Source organism: Xyrauchen texanus, chromosome 28 (genome assembly GCF_025860055.1).
Source record: "Xyrauchen texanus isolate HMW12.3.18 chromosome 28, RBS_HiC_50CHRs, whole genome shotgun sequence".
Classification (NCBI taxonomy): Eukaryota; Metazoa; Chordata; class Actinopteri; order Cypriniformes; family Catostomidae; genus Xyrauchen; species Xyrauchen texanus.
Window position 1 is genome coordinate 272,501 of NC_068303.1, and position 23,232 is coordinate 295,732.

The 23,232-nt window shown below is 39.2% G+C and overlaps 2 protein-coding genes across 2 annotated transcripts in view; one reads left to right on the forward strand and one right to left on the reverse strand.

The window, feature by feature from the left end:
- The window catches only part of LOC127621887 (galectin-3), a 42,824-nt gene extending 34,166 nt beyond the window's left edge, over positions 1-8,658 (forward strand). The window contains exons 2-5 of the mRNA XM_052095677.1: positions 2,103-2,685; positions 6,744-6,832; positions 7,455-7,626; positions 7,835-8,658. Of these exons, the coding sequence (XP_051951637.1) occupies positions 2,103-2,685; positions 6,744-6,832; positions 7,455-7,626; positions 7,835-7,993 (1,003 nt within the window). The 3' untranslated portion in view covers positions 7,994-8,658. The remainder of the gene's footprint in view (positions 1-2,102; positions 2,686-6,743; positions 6,833-7,454; positions 7,627-7,834) is intronic.
- A 29-nt stretch (positions 8,659-8,687) lies between these two features.
- The window catches only part of LOC127621859 (mitogen-activated protein kinase-binding protein 1-like), a 34,156-nt gene continuing 19,611 nt past the window's right edge, over positions 8,688-23,232 (reverse strand). The window contains exons 15-29 of the mRNA XM_052095634.1: positions 21,107-21,228; positions 20,954-21,029; positions 20,763-20,874; positions 20,601-20,664; positions 20,392-20,493; positions 19,184-19,353; positions 19,068-19,105; positions 18,698-18,901; positions 18,342-18,588; positions 18,084-18,230; positions 17,927-17,990; positions 17,585-17,829; positions 13,669-14,322; positions 12,867-12,952; positions 8,688-9,192 (exon numbers count right to left, since the gene is read on the reverse strand). Coding sequence (XP_051951594.1) covers positions 8,983-9,192; positions 12,867-12,952; positions 13,669-14,322; positions 17,585-17,829; positions 17,927-17,990; positions 18,084-18,230; positions 18,342-18,588; positions 18,698-18,901; positions 19,068-19,105; positions 19,184-19,353; positions 20,392-20,493; positions 20,601-20,664; positions 20,763-20,874; positions 20,954-21,029; positions 21,107-21,228 — 2,541 coding nt within the window. The 3' untranslated portion in view covers positions 8,688-8,982. The remainder of the gene's footprint in view (positions 9,193-12,866; positions 12,953-13,668; positions 14,323-17,584; positions 17,830-17,926; positions 17,991-18,083; positions 18,231-18,341; positions 18,589-18,697; positions 18,902-19,067; positions 19,106-19,183; positions 19,354-20,391; positions 20,494-20,600; positions 20,665-20,762; positions 20,875-20,953; positions 21,030-21,106; positions 21,229-23,232) is intronic.

The window sequence follows — 23,232 nt, forward strand, 5'->3', positions numbered from 1 at the left end:
GCTCTCTGTTTTTTACTTTGTCGTTTGTATTTATTTTTATTTGTTTATTATTATCATTATTATTAATTTATTGTATATACACATGTTGTTGTTTTTATGTTTGTAATGTGTTTATTACTCAATGCTTTGGCAACATTGTACACTGTATACAGTCATGCCAATAAAGCTCATTTGAATTTGAATTTGAGAGAGAGAGAGAGACAGAGAATGAGAGAGCGAGAGAGAGAGAGACAGAGAATGAGAGAGAGAGAGAGAGAGAGAGAGAGAGACAGAGAATGAGAGAGCGAGAGAGAGAGAATGAGAGAGCGAGAGAGAGAGAGAGCAGAGAGAGAGAGAGAGAGAGACAGAGAATGAGAGAGCGAGAGAGAGAGAGAGAGAGAGAGAGACAGAGAATGAGTGAGCGAGACTTTCTCAAGAGAAGACAATATAAATGAGACGTATATTTCAGTCTCTGCATCTTCATCCGCTGCACATTCTCTCAGCAGGTACAGTGATCTGAAACTGTGTTCTTGTGAATTTGAATAACTGTAACTTTATTTGTATTATTTGACAGTGACATTACACTTCTGCATTTAGTCAGAGCATCTTTATTTGATAAAACTATTCATGCTTGGATCAGGAGGACAGATTTTCCATAGCAGGAATCATTACATTTTGCTCTCATTGAAAGTTGGATTTATGGCAGATATTGTCTGACATCGCAGGATTTGTGCGTTCTTATTTGCTGTTAGTGTTTAGTAAATAATGATGTTTAATCCTCATGTCTTACATCTTAAACGTAGTATTTGTTAACATTAGTGAGTGCATCAGCTATCATGAACTTAAATTTAACTATATATTTTCACAGCATTTATTCATTTTGGCAAATGTTGATTTATATATATAGAAATTATTCATTGTTAGTTTGTATCATATTACCTAATGTTAACATATATAACTTTTAATATTACAAATGCATTAGTAAATGTTTAAATTAATATTAACCCTCCTATTGCGATCAGAATCGACATACTCCTCCTACATTTGCGGGTCAATTTTGACCCGGTGGAATTTAAGCTTATAAATCATTCATATTCCAATGGGTTTCATCTAAAACTATATTGTAAGTTATTAATAACTTTTTAACTATTCATACATGTAAATCATTGATATTTTTGGCATGTTAACTGACAAATATAAGAGTTATTATTTAATATGCATTTTTTTAAATAATAAAATGTAGATATTCTTTGACATTTGAAAATATACATGAACTCCAGCAGAACCAGTGTGATACACGTGAAGACATCTTTTTTATCAACACTTCTGTGAAGTTTTATCTAAATATAACATAATATACAATATATATGAACATCTAATGAGAGAATTATGAGTGATTTGAATGAATTTGTGAGATAATTTGGTAAAAAGGCTACAAGTGAGTGAAGTGTTTACAAATAAAAAATATAATTCATAGATGTACAAAAAAAATCTACATAATATCATGTGTAATGCAACAATTGATGCCGGGGTCAAAATTGGCCCGCGAACGCAAAAGATGTAAAAAAAAAAAAAAAAAAAAAATTTTTTTAATTGTTATCTCTCTTAAACAATGTTATAATAAAATATATAAAAAATGTATTAAGTGTATTTTGATAGTCTTGACAAAGTCCCAAAGTTTGATTCCTGAACTAAAAACTATGTGGTATTTAAAAATTATTATCTCTCTCTCCCCTTCAAAAATGACCCCAATAGGAGGATTAATTCATGAGTAATAAGTGCTGGAAAAGTGTTGTTCATTGTTACTTCATGTTAGCTAATATATTGTAAGTGTTACGTCAGTAGCTTGATGACTGGATCACTGTATCAAGTCTTAAAAATACAACTTAAGCAACTTTATGGCTCAATAATGCTTGTACGATTATTCTATCTGCAGTCACTTGATATAAGAGTATTATAAAGTATATTTGTGTTGCTGTCATTGTTGAGCTGTTTTAAATATTTTCTTGTTGTGAGTTATCCTTCAGTAGTTTCATGTGTAAGTAAATCATCTTTTTTGTGTGTTTGGCGAGCTTTTTATTTGATTTGTACATTTATTCTGTTTTGTTTTTGTTTTCTCTCAGTTCAGAGTTGACAGGCATCATGAGTTGCCCATCATCTGGTCAGCAGTGTAACAGTATATACCCTCCAACCCCTCAGCAGACCGCTGGTACTGTGTGGCCGAGTCAACCCTGCCAACCGTACTGGCCATGCCAACCTAACCAACCCAACTGGCCCATGAGTCAACCTACAATGGTACCCGCGACCTGGCCTGTCCAACCCACCCAACCCGGATGGCCCAATCCACCAACCTCTCCAACGAGTCTACCCAGTCCACCCTTCCAACCAAATCCACCAGTCCAACCCACCCTACCTGTACAACCCAACCTACCTGTGCAACCCAACCTACCCGTCCAACCAAATCCACCAGTCCAACCCAACCTACCTGTGCAACCAAACCCACTAGTCCAACCCAACCCACCAGTCCAACCCAACCTACCTGTGCAACCAGGCTGGCCTGCTCAACTACCCACCCCACCCGGATACCTACCGTCTCCAGTACACCCGACCTGGCATGGTAATCCTGGTCAACCTGGTTGGCCCGGTCAAGTCCCAACCAGAGGAGCACAGCACCTGTGGCCACCAGCTCCATCTACTGCTCCTGTTGTAAGACTCCAGTGTACTGCAGTTCTGATAGTCACAGACTGCAGATATAATAACATGCAACTAACCATAAAATCATGCCAGTGGCGTAACAAAAGTAGGAATAGCAGCACCCCGGAGATCTCCAAATGGGGATAGATATTCCAGAAGGGGGCGGGGCCACTCCAAATGGTGGTAGCATTTCAAAGTTAAGGGCTCTGTATGTCATTGCTGGTGGTTCTTAAACTCCCACCCCTTTTTGTAGCTCAGCCTGCAGCTATATCAATTAGCTTACATCGCGTTCACACAAATCAATCATCATCATATGAGCGCATAAGGTGGGGGCCGCATAGGGCCGGAGGTTACGGGGGTGTACCATACACCAGTATATCACGAACAGTTCGGATTGCAAAAAAAAAAACGGCTTATCGTCTTGGCCGATAAACAGAAGTACACTGTAAACCCTAATGTTGTCATTACTGGAAAAATCAAGTTGTCTTAATCAGAAAGATCAAGTTGACAATCAGAAAAATCAAGTTGTCTTAAACAGAAACATCAAGTTGTCTTAATTAAACGGAAAAATCAAGTTGTCTTAAACAGAAACATCAAGTTGTCTTAATTAAACGGAAAAATTAAGTTGTCTTAAACAGAAACATCAATTTGTCTTAATTAAACGGAAAAATCAAGTTGTCTTAAACAGAAAAATCAAGTTGTCTTAATTAAACGGAAAAATCAAGTTGTCTTAAACAGAAAAATCAAGTTGTCTTAATTAAACGGAAAAATCAAGTTGTCTTAAACAGAAACATCAAGTTGTCTTAATTAAACGGAAAAATTAAGTTGTCTTAAACAGAAACATCAAGTTGTCTTAATTAAACGGAAAAATTAAGTTGTCTTAAACAGAAACATCAAGTTGTCTTAATTAAACGGAAAAATTAAGTTGTCTTAAACAGAAACATCAAGTTGTCTTAATTAAACGGAAAAATTAAGTTGTCTTAAACAGAAACATCAAGTTGTCTTAATTAAACGGAAAAATCAAGTTGTCTTAAACAGAAAAATCAAGTTGTCTTAATTAAACGGAAAAATCAAGTTGTCTTAAATAGAAACATCAAGTTGTCTTAATTAAACGGAAAAATTAAGTTGTCTTAAACAGAAACATCAATTTGTCTTAATTAAACGGAAAAATCAAGTTGTCTTAAACAGAAAAATCAAGTTGTCTTAATTAAACGGAAAAATTAAGTTGTCTTAAACAGAAACATCAAGTTGTCTTAATTAAATGGAAAAATCAAGTTGTCTTAAACAGAAACATCAAGTTGTCTTAATTAAACGGAAAAATCAAGTTGTCTTAAACAGAAAAATCAAGTTGTCTTAAACAGAAAAATCAAGTTGTCTTAAACAGAAAAATCAAGTTGTCTTAATTAAACGGAAAAATCAAGTTGTCTTAAACAGAAAAATCAAGTTGTCTTAATTAAACAGAAAAATCAAGTTGTCTTAATTAAACGGAAAAATCAAGTTGTCTTAAACAGAAAAATCAAGTTGTCTTAAACAGAAACATCAAGTTGTCTTAAACAGAAAAATCAAGTTGTCTTAAACAGAAAAATCAAGTTGTCTTAAACAGAAACATCAAGTTGTCTTAATTAAACGGAAAAATCAAGTTGTCTTAAACAGAAAAATCAAGTTGTCTTAAACAGAAACATCAAGTTGTCTTAATTAAACGGAAAAATCAAGTTGTCTTAAACAGAAACATCAAGTTGTCTTAATTAAACAGAAAAATCAAGTTGTCTTAATTAAACAGAAAAATCAAGTTGACTTAATTAAACAGAAAAATCAAGTTGTCTTAATTAAACAGAAAAATCAAGTTGACTTAATTAAACAGAAAAATCAAGTTGTCTTAAACAGAAACATCAAGTTGTCTTAATTAAACGGAAAAATCAATTTGTCTTAAACAGAAACATCAAGTTGTCTTAATTAAACGGAAAAATCAAGTTGTCTTAAACAGAAACATCAAGTTGTCTTAATTAAACGGAAAAATTAAGTTGTCTTAAACAGAAACATCAAGTTGTCTTAATTAAACGGAAAAATCAAGTTGTCTTAAACAGAAACATCAAGTTGTCTTAATTAAACGGAAAAATTAAGTTGTCTTAAACAGAAACATCAAGTTGTCTTAATTAAACGGAAAAATCAAGTTGTCTTAAACAGAAACATCAAGTTGTCTTAATTAAACGGAAAAATCAAGTTGTCTTAAACAGAAACATCAAGTTGTCTTAATTAAACGGAAAAATTAAGTTGTCTTAAACAGAAACATCAAGTTGTCTTAATTAAACGGAAAAATTAAGTTGTCTTAAACAGAAACATCAAGTTGTCTTAATTAAACGGAAAAATCAAGTTGTCTTAAACAGAAACATCAAGTTGTCTTAATTAAACGGAAAAATTAAGTTGTCTTAAACAGAAACATCAAGTTGTCTTAATTAAACGGAAAAATCAAGTTGTCTTAAACAGAAAAATCAAGTTGTCTTAATTAAACGGAAAAATTAAGTTGTCTTAAACAGAAACATCAAGTTGTCTTAATTAAACGGAAAAATCAAGTTGTCTTAAACAGAAACATCAAGTTGTCTTAATTAAACGGAAAAATCAAGTTGTCTTAAACAGAAACATCAAGTTGTCTTAAACAGAAAAATCAAGTTGTCTTAAACAGAAAAATCAAGTTGTCTTAATTAAACGGAAAAATCAAGTTGACTTAATTAAACGGAAAAATCAAGTTGACTTGAACAGAAAAATCAAGTTGTCTTAATTAAACAGAAAAATCAAGTTGACTTAATTAAACAGAAAAATCAAGTTGACTTGAACAGAAAAATCAAGTTGTCTTAAACAGAAAAATGAAGTTGTCTTAATTAAACGGAAAAATCAAGTTGACTTGAACAGAAAAATCAAGTTGTCTTAATTAAACAGAAAAATCAAGTTGACTTAATCAGAAAAATCAAGTTGACTTAATCAGAAAAATCAAGTTGACTTAATCAGAAAAATCAAGTTGTCTTAATTAAACAGAAAAATCAAGTTGTCTTAATTAGAACAATCAAGTTGTCTTAATTAGAACAATCAAGTTGTCTTAATTAAACAGAAAAATCAAGTTGACTTGAACAGAAAAATCAAGTTGTCTTAATTAAACAGAAAAATCAAGTTGACTTAATTAGAACAATCAAGTTGTCTTAATTGAACAGAAAAATCAAGTTGTCTTAATTAAACAGAAAAATCAAGCTGTCTTAATTAGAACAATCAAGTTGTCTTAATTAAACAGAAAAATCAAGTTGTCTTAATTAGAACAATCAAGTTGTCTTAATTAAACAGAAAAATCAAGTTGTCTTAATTAGAACATTCAAGTTGTCTTAATCAGAAAAATGAAGTTGTCTTAATTAAACGGAAAAATCAAGTTGACTTAATTAGAACAATCAAGTTGTCTTAATTAAACATTACTTGAAATGTCAAGTTTTTGACATCCATTGTAAGTGTTTCACTGGAACACACATTTAAAGAAAAGGAGGAACGAGTTTAAATATATTTTTGCACTAATCAACATTATGACACAAATGCTGTTGACTGATAGAACCCGAAATATTCCTTTACGTTTACTTGAATTTAATGACCTTAACTTAAATAGTTCCGTTCACTCTATATGATCAAGTTAAGTGAACTTAATCACACAAGTTTTACAGATTTCATTCAGTTGAGGGAACTTGTGTTCGATTGTCAATGATTAGTCATCACTTTCTGTTTTCAAGGATTTTTCAATTCATGCAAATTTGAGTGAATATTGCATAAATGATTGTTTGTTTCACTTTGGAAATGTTGTGTACATCTGCATTACTGTTGTTACATTGTATTGTGTTTAATTGCATTTATATCGGCCTTTGAAAACCCCATAACGTTCGACCGCTAGTTCAAACGTGTAAAATCTGTCCCGGAGCAGCTGAGAATCACTTCACCGTCGGCTACTATTCTTCACTCTTAACATGCATATTTGACAATATGTTTGGCTGTATTGTAAACAAATAATGTTCTGTGACTCTGAATGTTTTCTCTGCTTTCAGACCGTACCCTTCAACATGAATTTACCTCGTGGCATCTACGACAAGCTAATGCTAACTATCAGAGGACAGGTTAAACCTGATGCTACAATGTAAGTACACCACACAGCTCAACATATCAGAACATCATTATGTACCATTTCTGGGTTAGCTGGTCTGCTGGTCTGATCAGACTGGTCCATTGGCTGGTTTAAGCTGGTCTCCTGGTCTGATCAGACTGGTCCATTGGCTGGTTTTAGCTGGTCTCCTGGTTTGATCAGACTGGTCCATTGGCTGGTTTTAGCTGGTCTCCTGGTCTGATCAGACTGGTCCATTGGCTGGTTTTAGCTGGTCTCCCGGTCTGATCAGACTGGTCCATTGGCTGGTTTTAGCTGGTCTCCTGGTCTGATCAGACTGGTAGATTGGCTGGTTTTAGCTGGTCTCCTGGTTTGATCAGACTGGTCCATTGGCTGGTTTTAGCTTGTCTCCTGGTCTGATCAGACTGGTCCATTGGCTGGTTTTAGCTGGTCTCCTGGTCTGATCAGACTGGTCGATTGGCTGGTTTTAGAAGGGTTGAGCACTTTTCAGATTGTAAGGCTGGGAGACCATCTTAAACCAGTTAAGACCAGGTTCAGGCTGATATCCCAGTGGATGACCTGATCACAGTTGCTTTTGTCAAATGGTTTTGTAGGGGACTGTTCGTTTGTGTGTCGCTGATGTTTCTTCTTCCTCAAGGTTCACAATCAATTTCCTGCGTGGTAACGACATCGCCCTTCACATCAACCCACGATTCAATGAAAGAGGGAAAGCGGTTCTGGTGCGCAATCATAAACTGGGGGAGCAATGGGGAAAAGAGGAGCGTGACATTCTGGCGCCGTTTCCATTCATGCCCGGGCATCACTTTGAGGTAAACGATACGCTGGAGTTCTTACTCCAAAATCCTCTTCCTAAAAAGAACGTTTTCAAACGCTTGCCATTCATTGGTGGAATAAAAGAAGCAGGACTGCACAAAAAGTGACAAGCCACTGGTGTGGTCAAACTCACACAAACATGTGGATAACTATGACAGCTCTTCAATGTGGAATGAATCTCCATGTAATGTGGTTCCTCTTTAGATGAAGATCTTGTGCTCCTTCACCGAGTTCAAGGTGGCCGTCAACAACACGCCCATCTTTGACTTTCAGCATCGAATCAGAGAAGTCAACCAGATCGACCGCATCAACATCCTGCATGACGTCACACTCACATCCGTCCTTGTGGACACTCTGCCCTGAACCAATCAGAGTCAATCAATCAGAGTCAACCAGTCACAGTCAACCAGTCAGAGTCAACCAATCAGAGGCAATCAGAGTCAACCAGTCACAGTCAACCAGTCAGAGTCAACCAGTCAGAGTCAACCAATCAGAGGCAACCAGAGTCAAACAGTCACAGTCAACCAATCACAGAACTGCACAGTCTTCATTCACATGATGTTTAAACTGCTGGATTCTGTCGGGACACTGAAGAATACACAAATTTCAAGTTTTACAAATTTTGTGTTTTCATGTTTGTTTATCCATTAAATTTGCTGGAATTTTTTTATGAGAAAAAGATAATACATACATATTAACACGCTTAATTTATTTTATTGCAATATATAGTAAATGTTATACAATAAATTCTACGGTCGTAACACGGAAACCTCTTACAATTGCAAAAAGGTGAAATTAAGTTTAATTTAGAACACAAACCAGTGCACGCTTTTATAGTTCCACACTTATAATAATTACAAACATATATTGGTTTATGGGATGTTGAAGTTAATGTGATGACTAACATACATGTACATGTAATGCTGTAGTAATGTGTGTAAAAACATGATTTCAACTAAAGTATAAAGTCTACAGTGATTGTTCAAACAACTGACACGACTAAAGTGAATTAATGCACTCTCACGCTTTATATTCTACTCATATTTTCATTTATTTCAGTGTAATAACTCTGTGCAACTCTTGATACACAACAGATAAACTCACAATGACATCATCACAAGTACATAAAAACAAATGGATAAAATCTTCACCGATAAATGACACTTTATGGGTCATTAGTGTCAATAAAAACATGCATAGACAAACATTTTTGGCAATAAAACAAATTAAAATTCATATTCAAAGCAATTAAAAATGTACAATTACACAAATCACATGTGAGAAAAGAATGATTTAAAACTCTTATTTAAATATCCCATGAGACCTCATGAACTGACCCGTACACACGCGTGTCAGATGTGCTGTTGTAGTCTCTTCTCCACAGACTGCAGCAGGAGTTGTGAGTATTGTTCCAGTAATGAGAGCGTGTTCTTCTCCTCTTCCATCATCATCATCGTCTTCATCACAGGTGCAGGTGTGACTGAATCCAGCTCTGAACGCACCTGCAGTAACACATCTGCCAACATCTGCTGCTGCTCCACAGCGCCGGCACACGACACCAGCTGGAAACACACAAGTCCTTTACTACAGTCCTGCTGTGTGATCATTTCAGAAGATCAAACATGTACATACAAACGTCATATGATAGAACATATATATGATATATATATATATATGAGCCGCTGTAGTTTCAGACTCTACGGAAGAACTTTTAACCTCCTGCGGTCCATCATTTGTAAATAACACATCGTTTTAGTACAGGAACCAAAATACACATTACACACTTTTCTTTTCATAAAATAGTCTAAGAGATATAACAATTAAAAACAAAAAACTGTTACATCTTTTGCGTTCACGGGTCAATTTTGATCTGGCATTAATTGTTGCATTACACGTGATATTATGTAGATTGTTTTGTACATGTATGAATCAGACTTTTACTTATAAACACTTCAATTACATGTAACATCATTCTTATACTCGCACGCACACACACAGGCACAGGCACGCACACACACAGGCACAGGCACGCACACACACAGGCACAGGCACGCACACGCACGCACACACACAGGCACAGGCACGCACACACACAGGCACAGGCACGCACACACGCGCAGGCACAGGCACAGGCACAGGCACAGGCACACGCACACGCACACGCACAGGCACAGGCACAGGCACAGGCACAGGCACAGGCACAGGCACAGGCACAGGCACAGGCACAGGCACAGGCACAGGCACAGGCACACACACACACAGGCACAGGCACGCACACACACAGGCACAGGCACGCACACACACACACAGGCACAGGCACAGGCACAGGCACACAGGCACAGGCACAGGCACACAGGCACGCACACACACAGGCACAGGCACGCACACACACAGGCACAGGCACGCACACACACAGGCACAGGCACGCACACACACAGGCACAGGCACGCACACACAGGCACAGGCACGCACACACACACACACACGGCACGCACACACACACAGGCACAGGCACGCGCACACACAGGCACGCGCACGCGCACACACAGGCACGCACACACACAGGCACAGGCACACGCACGCACACGCACGCACGCACACAAATAAAGTAAATCAGAGTTACTACTGTCTAAAGGGGGTTCATGCACACACTAGTCTAAAAACGCTTGGGAGGAAATTGTTCACTGCAGTTTACAGCATCAACAGTTCATGAGTAAATAGATTTATCTTAAAAACACAGTACAGAAATATTAATGATGTATAATTGAGTTTTTTTGATGATGTTTAGTTGTGAAAGAATACATCGGTTTAATCACTTTGACCACTAAGTTGTATTGAGCAGTTCTGAGAAACAGGAAATTCATTCAAATCACTCATAATTCTCTCATTAGATGTTCATATATATTGTATATTATGTTATATTTAGATAAAACTTCACAGAAGTGTTGATAAAAAAAGAGGTCTTCACGTGTATCACACTGGTTCTGCTGGAGTTCATGTATATTTTCAAAATGTCAAAGAATTTCTACATTTTATTATTTCTAAAATAAATGCACATTAATTAATAACTCTTATAATTGTCAGATAACATGCCAAAAATTGTAATCAATTTTACATGTATGAACAGTTAAAATTAGGGATGCACCGATGGCACTTTCGGTTTTTGGCCGAAAGAGAAAAAAGGCCGAAAATATGAGCCGAAAATATATACCTCCTCGCCCCTCAGTCCTCAGATTTCACTCTGGATCAATCTAGCCCTTATCACAGCGCTACCAAACAAAGGCCGATCATGTCAGCGGTGTGGAAATTCTTCAAAGTTTCTGATAAGGACATCACATTTGCGATCTGCAGTGTTTATTCAGCAGAACTTTCAAGATATATATACACAGAATACAGCAAGAGATTCTACAGGAAAGTGTCACAACTAGCGCAGCTACACCACAACTTGAGACGTATCTAGCGGAACTACGCCAGAAGCGACAATCCCCTTGACTACGGGCGCATAAACAATCCCCTTGACTACGGGCGCATAAACAATCCCCTTGACTACGGGCGCATAAACAATCCCCTTGACTACGGGCGCATAAACAATCCCCTTGACTACGGGCAGCATAAACAATCCCCTTGACTACGGGCGCATAAACAATCCCCTTGACTACGGGCGCATAAACAATCCCCTTGACTACGGGCGCATAAACAATCCCCTTGACTACGGGCGCATAAACAATCCCCTTGACTACGGGCGCATAAACAATCCCCTTGACTACGGGCGCATAAACAAAGACCGCTTTCCTTTGCTTGCGCGGATTGCGCGCAGGTATTTATCTGCCCAAGCACCAGCACAGAGAGTGAGAGACTGTTCAGAGCAGCATCTCATGTTCTTGATGAGCTTCTGACAGGAGAGACTGTCAGACCGTTTAGCAACTTCTGTTCTTGAAGAGAAACCTGTCACTTGTACTTAAATAGAAAGCGGTCTGATGTGAATAGAAATTACATTACACTTGTTCTTCACTTGAGGATACATCTGTCGTTTACAGTTGAGGATGAGTTCAATTACTGCTGTTTTGCACAATAATGTTCACTTAAAGTGTACATACGGTTACATAAACAGAATAGAGCACTGATCTATATATATATATATAATTATATATTATAGTTATAGATCAGTGGAATAGAGGCCCTCTGCCATTCTGTGTTCTGCCTGTTGTTTTAATTAAAATTAATGTTACATATTTAAACTTTTTGAAAGATTCTAGCCGAGATCATTACTTGACTGTTGTTTTGCATATAATAGTTTTCTAAAACTTTACATTATTTGGATAATTGTTAATAAAATCTGTAAAATATTTAATATTGTTTTAATATATTTTTGGTCCAATTTTGGTGTGTTACTTTCAATAAAAGTGCGATTTATTTTATTGGTTTGTAGTTTTTCAATTCAGATTCATTAAATTCATGAACTTAATGAAAAAGTATAATATTAATACAACTATACACAAAAAAACTATTTTTTTTTTTTAAATAGGTAAAGAAAAAAAAGACAAAAAAAAATTATATTTTGGTTTCGGTTTTCGGCCAAGTGCATCCTGGATTATAGGTTTCGGCCAAGAATTTTAATTTCGGTGCATCCCTAGTTAAAATCTTATTCATGATTTACAATACAGTTTTAGATGAAACCCATTGGGTTATGAATGATTTAGAAGCTTGAATTCCACCAGGTCAAAATTGACCCGCAAATGTAGGAGGAGTATGTCGATTCTGATCGCAATAGGAGAGAATTAAAGAGGAACTACATTCCTGAAGAGACTTTTCCCTCTTGTATTCGCACCAGCCCCGGGAACCTCTGCGGTGACGTAATCTAGAGTCAGAAGCGTTTTCTCTTGACGATGTTCGAACACATGATTCAAATAAAGCAACTCAAATTGGGACTACACTAGTGTCCGTGTCTGCATCCACAGGTTAAACATGTTGAAAATGCTCCATAAACACACTTAGCAACTTTATAAATCCAAAATTAGTTTTCATGATAGTGAAGTTTATTATGGTTCTCATTTATGCACTCATTAAGCATTTTATAATGCATGTCTGTTATTACAGAGGAAACTCCATGTATAGTGCTGCAAGTGTAACACAGGGTTTTGAGTTTTGGGACAGGACTATCTAATGGCACATCATTCTGTTTGGTGATGTTGGTTGAAATGTAAAGTGTTTATGATTTAATGAAGTGTTCACTCACCGTCCTGTAGAGTTGTGTTGTTCTCTGAACACTAGAGAACAGATCAGCTGCGGCCCGTCTGCACACCTCCACACTGACTGCACACTCTGATCAACACAAACATCACAATCATGTCACACTCCAGGACCGCTGCAACCGTAAACATGGACTCGGGATATTAAAACAGCAGCCCTTAAGCTCGGATGGGCCCACAAGAAAAGAAAATAAGAATAACATAATACTAACTCCAGTCTTGAGCAACACAAAATCGGTTTCGTTTGAAGGTTTAGAAGCTCTACTTTATAATGCATGTAGATATTATGACCAAAACTGAACAAGTGCTTTAAAACATGCAGATAAATCAGAAGTGTCCGTTTTTCCTTTTTAAAAATGCACCGTTCATATTATTGTGATCAATAAAATATCAAACTGATCAAATATTCATGTGTCATATGTTGTTGGAAAGATCTCAGAGTAAAATACAACCAGCTGATTTGTTTTACTCACAGACAAACATATAGTGAGTAACAGATAAATATATGTCTTTAACAATTGTGTTGCTTATATGCCGCATTTTCACTTATAACTTCACAAAACATAAACAGAACATAAAATCTCACATATGATTATTTAGAGGAGGTGATTATTTTTCAAACGAGTCCACACACAAGATAATCAGATGTATAGAATTAGACGTGAAGACAGACAGAAGGATGAGAGAAAGATGAAGGGAGAGAAACTGTGAGGAATAAACTAAATGAGCAGTGATGATGAAGAGGCACAGACGCCAGGAGAACAGAAGAAGAGCACAGACGATTCAAACCTTGATCAGCAGTCATGTCACAAGTCACCGAGAACGCCTTGACGGCCACTTGAGGGCGTTCACGCTGAAGAGCGTGGCAGAATAGCTCATGAGGTTGCTGGTCTTCAGGACGAGGGGTGATGACACTTTCCGTCGGACCGGAGTCAATGTTTGCTTCAACATGAAGAGCTTGAAACTCAACAGAAGAGTCTTCGTGGAAAGTTCTTGTGGTGGATCTGCTCGACCATTCAGAGAACGGGCTGCTCATCCTCTGACAGAGGCGAGGTTTCACCGCTTTTGATGGAAGAGCTTTAGGACCAGTATGTTTTGGTTCGGCCGGAGTTGTTGAAGACGGATATGATGGGAATGGAGAGTTCATGCGGGACGGGCTGGAAGGAGACGTGCTTGGTAAGATCTCGCCAGAACCGGTGACCAAATGCAGGTCCTCCCCGATGGACACGGAGCGTGTGATTTTGGCTCTGGAGCTGGTGGTGGGACTCATGTAAGAACGAGCTCGGAGAGGCCGACTGGACTTTGGACTTTCCCAGGACTGTGGGGAGGATGGAGCGGAGGGAGAAGGGCGCTGAGATCTGCACTCGTTCTTCTCCATGATGAGCTTCGGCAGGATAGGACGCGCCTCTCGACGCAGACGGGATGAAGTCAGGGACTTGCATGCTGAAAAGATACATATACACTCATGGCAGAGTTCTTCTTCATTCTTTACATTTAGAGAGCATTTAAATCTCAATCTCTCTCTCTCTAGAGCAACAATTACATATGTTGTGGAGGCGGGACTATTCAAATGAGCCCTATTCCTAAATAATTTCAAAACTACTAGTTTTTGCAAAGTGAACAGTGGACTTTTGCACAGTACTGCATTTACAGTAAATAATGTGTAATGTTTACATTCATAAACACTTACATGGATAAACTCTGTTATTGTATTTTATGATGAATTTTGTGAAAAGATCAGGAAAAATATCATTTAATACTTGTTTTTCATGGGTGTGTAAAAAGGTGGCGACACCGCACTCCGGCGTGTACATGGTGACTGATCTACTGAGAGATGAAATTAACCAGAAAATGATGTTGGCATCACAGTAGGTGGAGCACTGGGTCACACCCACCAATCTAAAGTGCCAATGGCAGCTGGTATGAAGTTTAACAGCTGGTATGAGCTTTCCGAAAGTTTGCGATGGCGAGCCGTTTTGAACCACCACAAACTCAAACAGATTTTTGTTCAAAATGACATCACACCCATTCTTTCTTCGATGTCGCTAGAAATATATTGGTGGCTTTACTTGGTACTGGCCAGTCATCATTTGGCATAATCCAAAGATGCTAACAGTACAGTCATTAAAGGCAGTGTCTCCCTGGAGCAACCTGGGGTTTTGGTGCCCTTTTCTCCCAATTTGGAATGCCCAATTCCCACTACTTAGTAGGTCCTTGAGTTGGCGCGGTTACTCGCCTCAATCCGGGTGGCGGAGGACAAGTGTCAGTCGCCTCCGTGTCTGAGACCGTCAATCCCCGCACCTGATCACGTTGTGCATGACACCGCGGAGACTCACAGCATGTGGAGGCTCATGCTACTCTCCACGATCCACACACAACTCACCACACGCCCCATTGAGAGAACCACTAATCACCACCACGAGGAGGTTACCCCATGTGACTCTACCCTCCCTAGCAACCGGGACAATTTGGTTGCTAAGGAGACCTGACTGGAGTCACTCAGCACGCCCTGGATTCAAACTCACGACTCCAGGTGTGATAGTCAGCGTCAATACTTGCTGAGATATCCAGGCTTAAACAATGGTGATCCAAGGTCAAACTTTCAGTTACCAGTTCAGATCTCCACTCAAGGACCATGTTTTTTTTTTTTTCTCCAAAGTGTTTTTATTAAACATCTTATCAAACACAAGATACACTTTACAATACATTTTCTTTTTATGTTAAACAACCCACCCAAGAACAATCCCCACCTGTTGCACCAATATACATTAATTAAAATAAACAAAATCATTAACATGTTGTAGAGAAGACAGCACAAGTATATTACTCCTCTGAGATTGAGATTAGAGAGGGATCCACCTTCCTAATTTGGTCCAGGACCGGTTGCCAGATTTCAAAAAATGTATAGGCACAGCCTGCTGTAGTGTACCTTATTTTTTCCATGGTCAGATTGTATAAAAGATCAATGAGCCACATTTTAAAAGTTGGAGGGGATTTGTCTTTCCATTTAAGCAGTATCCGCCGTCGAGCTAAAAGAGTAGTAAATGCTATGAGGCTTTTGTTGTTTTGATTTAAGTGAAGATGCTGCGGTACAATGCCGAATACAGAGATCATAGCATCAGGCTCTATGACTGTCCCCAATGTGTCGGAAAATAAATTTAAATACAGACTTCCAAAAAGTTTCAAGTTTTGGACAAAGCCAAAACATGTGAGACAGAGTGCCTGGTTCGGCTTCACATCTATCACAGTGAGGATCTATGTCTGATTTAAATTTTGCCAGTTTTACTTTCGACCAATGCAATCTATGAACAACTTTAAATTGAATCACTTGATGTGTTTGACACTGAAGATGAATGAATATTTTTCAATATAAATTCCCATACATCCTCAGAGATTCCTATAGCCAGCTCCTCTTCCCACACTCTTTTCACATGGGCCAGAGGTCCCATATTATCAGTATTCATTGTACTATAGATTTTACCAATGGCCCCGTTGGAGTATGGGTTCACTTTTAGAACAGTCTCAAGAAGTGACTCAGGTGGCAATGAGGGGAAGTGACTAACAGATGATGCGACAAAACTGCGAAGTTGAACATATTTAAAGAAGTGCGTGTTGGGAATTTGGAATTTAGTTTCCACTTGCTGAAAGGTTGCAAAAGTGCCTTCAATATACATATCCTTTAGTACCCTAAAACCATTTACATACCAGGCATCAAAAGAATCATCTATAATAGAAGGCGTAAACATGTGATTTCTTACTATGGGAGCATAGACTGATACATCGTTAAGTGAAAAATGTCTTCTAAACTGTCCCCATATTTTGAAGGAGTGCTTAACCACTGGATTCAGAGAGTATTTATAAATTGGATGAGGTGATGGCAATGTTGAGCAGAGTAATGCATGCAAAGAAGCAGGATGGCATGACAAATTCTCAAGGGACAGCCACTTAGGACCACCAGTATGCGAATTAAACCAGTATAACATAGAACGAGCATTGGCTGCCCAATAATAGTACTGAAAATTGGGTAATGATAGTCCTCCATGCTCTCGATGTCGCTGCAGAACACTTTTACGGACGCGTGCATTTTTCCCATTCCATAGACAAGCTGATATCAGCTTTTATATCAGTAGGAAAAACGATTTGGTTAAAAATATCGGGATACACTGAAACAAATATAGAAATCTAGGTAGGATGTTCATCTTGATGGTGTTTATCCTGCCTCCTAGTGATAGCGGTAATGTACCCCAACGCTCAAGGTCTTGTTTTATAGAATCTATCAATGGAACAAAATTTGTTTTATAGAGGTTCTTGTAATTATTAGTAACCCATATACCTAAATACTTAAATTTGTCTTTATTCAATTTAAATGGTAAGGAGTTAAATGTAATAAGTCTGGCTGCAGTGTTAATAGGCATAAGTTCACTTTTTTGCATGTTTATTTTATATCCTGATATTTTCCCAAAACTACCAAGTAATGACAGTAGATGAGGCAGGGTCTTAAGCAGCTCAGACACAAACAAGAGGGTGTCATCCGCATAAAGGGACACTTTATGTTCGGATTCACCCCTCAATATACCTTTAATGGTATTGTCGGACCGTATTGCCACTGCCAAGGGCTCAATCGTCAGTGCAAATAATGAGGGGGATAATGGGCAACCCTGCCTAGTCAAGGACCATGTTTAATGCATATTGTGTTAATACTCACTGTCTGTGGGCAGACATTGCCCTGAAGCAGATTTCTGGAGTCCTGCTGAAGGTTTGCTAATGGGGCTGGAGACTCGGGTCAGGTACGGGTGACTCCTCTGTGTGCTGGACCACAGGACGGTCTCTCGCTCTGGAGCGATTGTCTGTCTATCGTCCTCTCGATGCTTCTCCTCAATCAGGGATTTGACGGTGGGCATCACTTTCACACTTGTACTACAGTTACTAGCTTTAAACAGAGTGCCAGTCCTGCATTAGAGAAGCTCAAGTCAGTGCCTCATTACATCCAGTTATAGGTTCAGTTTAGAAAGTAGACATTACTCTTAAATCATAAGCGAAAGGTGACCTGGAGGTGGACTTCTGGCCAAGGAAGTGTGCCGAGACGATGCCGTCAGGTCTGAGTCGAGTCCCTGAAAATACATGGAGAACTAAGAGTCAAAAAAACAACTAGAGGAGTTCAAAAACAAGACAGACGCTTTTCAACCCCAGCTGACTGCGTTTACCAGCACCAGTGCCGTCTGACAGCGCCTCAAGGAAGTCCTCATGACGAAAACTCTCCGAATTAGAGATCTGCTTCCTCTCAGAGTCTAACACTTCCACTCGCTCACACAGTTCATCATCAGAGCTGAGCGGCTGTGGGTCATCCGAGTCTAAGACAACAGGACTTTTATCAGTCATCCATTAGGATAGTGGGCTTAACTGCTATATAATCAATGTGTAGAAGAACTAGCTTTAAAACACAATTCAATCCCCCTCAATACCGCCAAGCTGTTGATCTGGACTGGAAGCTCCACTGCAGTAGCCCATAGAGAATCCACTGACAGGACTCGGAGTGTCTTCTCTCTCCTGTCCCCCCTCAGCGGGACTCTGAACCTGGTCTGTAGGTCCAGGCAAACTGGTTCTGCTGGTACAGTGTTCTGGGTACAACACGACACCATCGGGTTCTGGTTTAGAGGCTGGAGTCAACCACGCCGAGTGAGGACGCGCTCGACGCTTCTTACTGCATTCCTATAATTAGACAGAAAAACATGGAGGAATCGCCTGGACATAATCATATCTATCTATCTATCTATCTATATATATAAATGGTGTTATATAGATATCTAATTGTGTGCACCTGCAGACTAACGGTGCTTCCTCGTCCTTCCGTTCTGATCGGCTCAGTGAAGCTTCGGTTCCGACCTGCTTCTTCAGAAAGAGAATCCAGTTGCCGAAGCTCCATCATGGACTTCACCATGAGCTCCAGAGAGCCGATACGAGACGACCAGCGCCTCCGCGGCCGAGACGCCACTCCACACGGACTCGAGTCCACAGATGAACCCTGAAGAACCCACAGACAACGTTATCAACATGAAAGCAAATCCAGACCATTTTAGAGGCTTTTATGTGAAAAATAGAGATTAAACCAAACGTGGCTCAACAAGTGAATAACTGCGGATACGAAAATCGATTTTCAGCAAGAACATTCAGAAGATGAGGACTCTGACCTGAACTGGTTTGCAATCATTTCCTTCATCAGATGCACCTTGAACAGACGAGAGGATATAATCACTATAAACAGAAGTATATCTTTCATTTTTGTTTATTAAATGTCCGTTCTAACCTGGTTCCTCTTCAATGCTGGTCTCAGACACAGACAGACGATGACAGCCGTCCTGATGACCTTCGTTACCTTCAGATCTTCCCAAACTTTCATCTACCTCTCGGTCACTCTCAGAGGAGCAGCTCATGAAGGAGGAACCGTTCAGTGTAAAATCACTCGCAGACGAGCATCTGGACACAGACAGTAAACATGAACTTATTTGCTTTAATAACTAGACAAGAACTAGAAGAAAAAGTATGTGAACCCTTTGGAATTATCTGCATTTATGTATAAATCTGCCTGTGGCTCAGGTGGTAGAGCAGGTCGGCGGTTCGATTCCCGCCCCACATGCCAAAGTGTCCTTGGGCAAGACACTGAACCCCAAGTTGCTCCCAATGGCAGGCTAGCACCTTCCATGCAGCTCTGCCATCATTGGTGTATGAATGAGTCGCAGTAAAGCGCTTTGAATACCGCTAATGTTAAAGGAGAACTATTATGCCCCTTTTTACAAGATGTCATATAAGTCTCAGGTGTCCCCAGAATGTGTCTGTGAAGTTTCAGCTCAAAATACCCCACGGAGCATTTATTATATCATGTTATAAATGCCTCTTTTTGTGTGGGATCAAAAACACACTGATTTCGTGTGTGTCTCTTTAAATGCAAATGAGCTGCTGCTCCCCGCCCCCTTTCAGGAAGAGGGCTGTGTCTTTACAGCTCGTGCTTCGGTTACTACAGCAACAACAGACACTTATGAGACATTATTCTTCTCACTGTATCTGCTCCAGGACTGTGTGTCCATCACTCAGGGGAGGAGCTATGATAATAGGGCGGAGTCAGTCACCCGTCGTGGGCGTGGCCTGCTCTAACGTGACGAAAACGTTCATTTTGACAGTTTTTGATGAATAGAAATATAAGACTTTTATCATTGTAGGGAGGTTGTGTACACACACTGCCGACTCACATTCATGTACAAACACCATGTAAAAGTGCATTTGCATAATAACTCCCCTTTAAATAAAAGCGCTATATAAGTGCAGACCATTACATCTGGTTTGACCTTCACCAAGTAACATTAATGAACAAACACAATCAGTTTTAATGTATAGCACACACATGACTGTACTGTTCTTGTACATACTGAACACCTCATTCAAACATTCACAGTGGAGGATGGAAAAAGTAAGTGAACCCCTAGGCTAATGACATTGACACAAGTATTAAAGTTGTACCTGAACGGGGTGTTTTTAACGGTGTGACGCTGTTTGAGTCGCGACAGTCGCTCGCTCATGTTGATGGTCAGTTCTGGAGCGAGTCGCCATATGAAGATACAGCTGTGACACACACACACACACACACACACACACACACACACACACACACTGAGTGAAACACATTCAATAACATTACCTCTGCTGTATTTAAGGTGATTAAATCACACCTGTCTCCTGATGCTGAGATCAGACGTCTACAGTCACTGGTGAACTTTAAACCTGTGATGATTTCTGTCAGAAAGACACACACACACACACACACACAATCATTGACATCCACGTGTACGTCATCATCTTCTACATTTAACACAGCAATAGGGATTCGTCACCTGAATGTCCGAACACGGCTGCGAGACATTCTCCCGTGTGGAAATCAAACAGACTTATGTTTTTATCAGAGCAGCTTGAGGCCACAAACAGCCCAGACGGGTCGATCTGAACCTACAACACAATCGCAAACACAGGATTATCCTTCAGAGCGATGAGAAGTCATGTGACCGGTGTTTATAGTGTACTGTACCTTTAATAAACTGCCGTCGTCAGTCTGAGAGCCTTTATAAGATCTCTTTATTTTCCCGCTGCTGACGTTCAGCACTCTACAGGAGAGACAATCATGATGTTCCACATACAAAAGCTGTAGGAGGATCACGGATGTATATAATGTGGCGTGTACCTGATGCTTCGGTCCTGACAGCCCACGGCCGCATACTTGCATGTCGGATCAATGTCCATGTCATTCAGAGAGGTTTTACGCACCACATGGTGCGTGCGTTTGAATTCGGTTCCTCTGACGGTCTAAATGAAAGAGGTTAAACACGTGAACTCAAGCACTGATGTGTATCAAACACGTGACACGCGTCTCATTGAATGCTCTTGGATCGGTGCTAAATGAGGTTTAAATGGCATCTAATGACACACTAGTTCTGCGGTACACTGATGACATTAATTCAACACTGTTTCAGGTCAGCATGTAATCAGAGGAACTACAAGTCCAGGTGACCGATAGAGGATTTTGCCGATAACTACGGTGGCGGGAAACGCCAATAACCGATTAATCGGCCGATAGTTTTTTTATTTTATGATTTATAGAATGTCAAAATAAAAGACTTTTTCTTTCTTCACTATGGCGGCAAATGACAAGGATAAAAAAAAAAAAAAAAAAAAAAGATTGCAGACGCAGTAATAATCGTAATAACCCGAAAATAAGTGAAGATTTGGTACATGACGAACAACTTTTCATTATAAACATGTCTGCAACACACTGGAAATATTCTTATTTTGAAATGACTTGATGAAAGTAGGGATGCACCGATAGCACTTCCAATCCGATCCGATCTCGGACATCTCAGTACCGGCCGATCCCGATCAAGATCTGATTCCAGAGTGGTTTGTTTGCATAATCAGTTTAGAATATCTTTACATTATTGTGTTAATAACTGGGAGTACTCTTTAATATGCAACACAAACCTCTAACAACACATTACTTCAATATAAATGTATCGATTATTAAGAAACACTTTATTATTAACTGGTTTACTGGATAATGTAGCAGCAACATTAACAGGAATTCCAGTCTCATGGTGCGTTCACATACAACGAGGAATTTGACCACTGGATTAAATTTACTTAAATAAACTTGCGAGTATTCCCGCTTGTCTTCCGGAAAAGGACAGGAGGCGGGGCTTCTACGACAACGTATCTTTCCGCCATCAAACATGGCCGATATCACAACGATTGCTGCTCTGTGTCTGTTGTGGAGGTCCCAGATCAGTTGACGTTGTGTTCCGGGTATCCACACACCGCTACAACCATTTTCTCCTGATTTCTTCTGCTGCTACATCAGTGACATCTGGAAAATCTCAATGCTGATAGGCTTTCGCGACAACGAGTCATGCGGATATTTCACTCGAGGTGAAAAACATCAACTCACGCGATTGAAGCTATTTCGCGTTTTCGCTTCGCGTCATTCGCTTAATTCACGCCGCCCGCCGCAAATTCACATCTGTTCCCGTCTTTGCATGTAATCGCTCCGTGTGAAACGCTTGTATGCATTGTATGTGAACCCACCATTAAGTGTTCAGTAGAAACCAGTTTTATTTTTTATTTTATTTCCAAAAACGTTTGAACTTGTATCTGGACTTTTAAGGACTCAGATTTATTTTTTGTTCAGTTTAGTTAAGACATCAGCTCACTTTTAATTTTACTTAATTATTCTTAATAATAAAATGTAAACAAATACTAATGATGAAAATAATAATAAATTGTTATTAGTATTATTTTTATTGACTTTATTTATTTTTTCCTTTTTCTCCCCAATCTGTAATGCCCAATTCCCGATGCGCTCAAGTCCTCCACCCTCCCTAGCAACCGGGCCAATTTGGTTGCTAAGGAGACCTGACTGGAGTCACTCAGCACGCCCTGGATTCAAACTCACGACTCCAGGTGTGATAGTCAGCGGCAATACTCGCTGAGATACACAGACCCCCAATCGACTTTTAACAGTAATATATTTAAATCGAGCACTTTTTAAACCCTCATGCTTTTATTTTGACATTCTGAAGTCTCCAGGACGTCCTGTAAGTGTCTGTTTGTGGGCTAGTTCACAGTAGTTTAATTCGCTTCTTATTCAAATTGTGGTTAAATGCTCCTCCGGTGCCGTTCTCAATGCATATTATAAGTGCACCGAAGCCGCGAGTGTGTGTGTGAACAGAGCAGCACATTCAATAGCGTGCCAATCACTGATCGTTCCAAAAAGCAACTATTGGCAAAACTGATATTCGGTCTACCTCCAACTGAAAG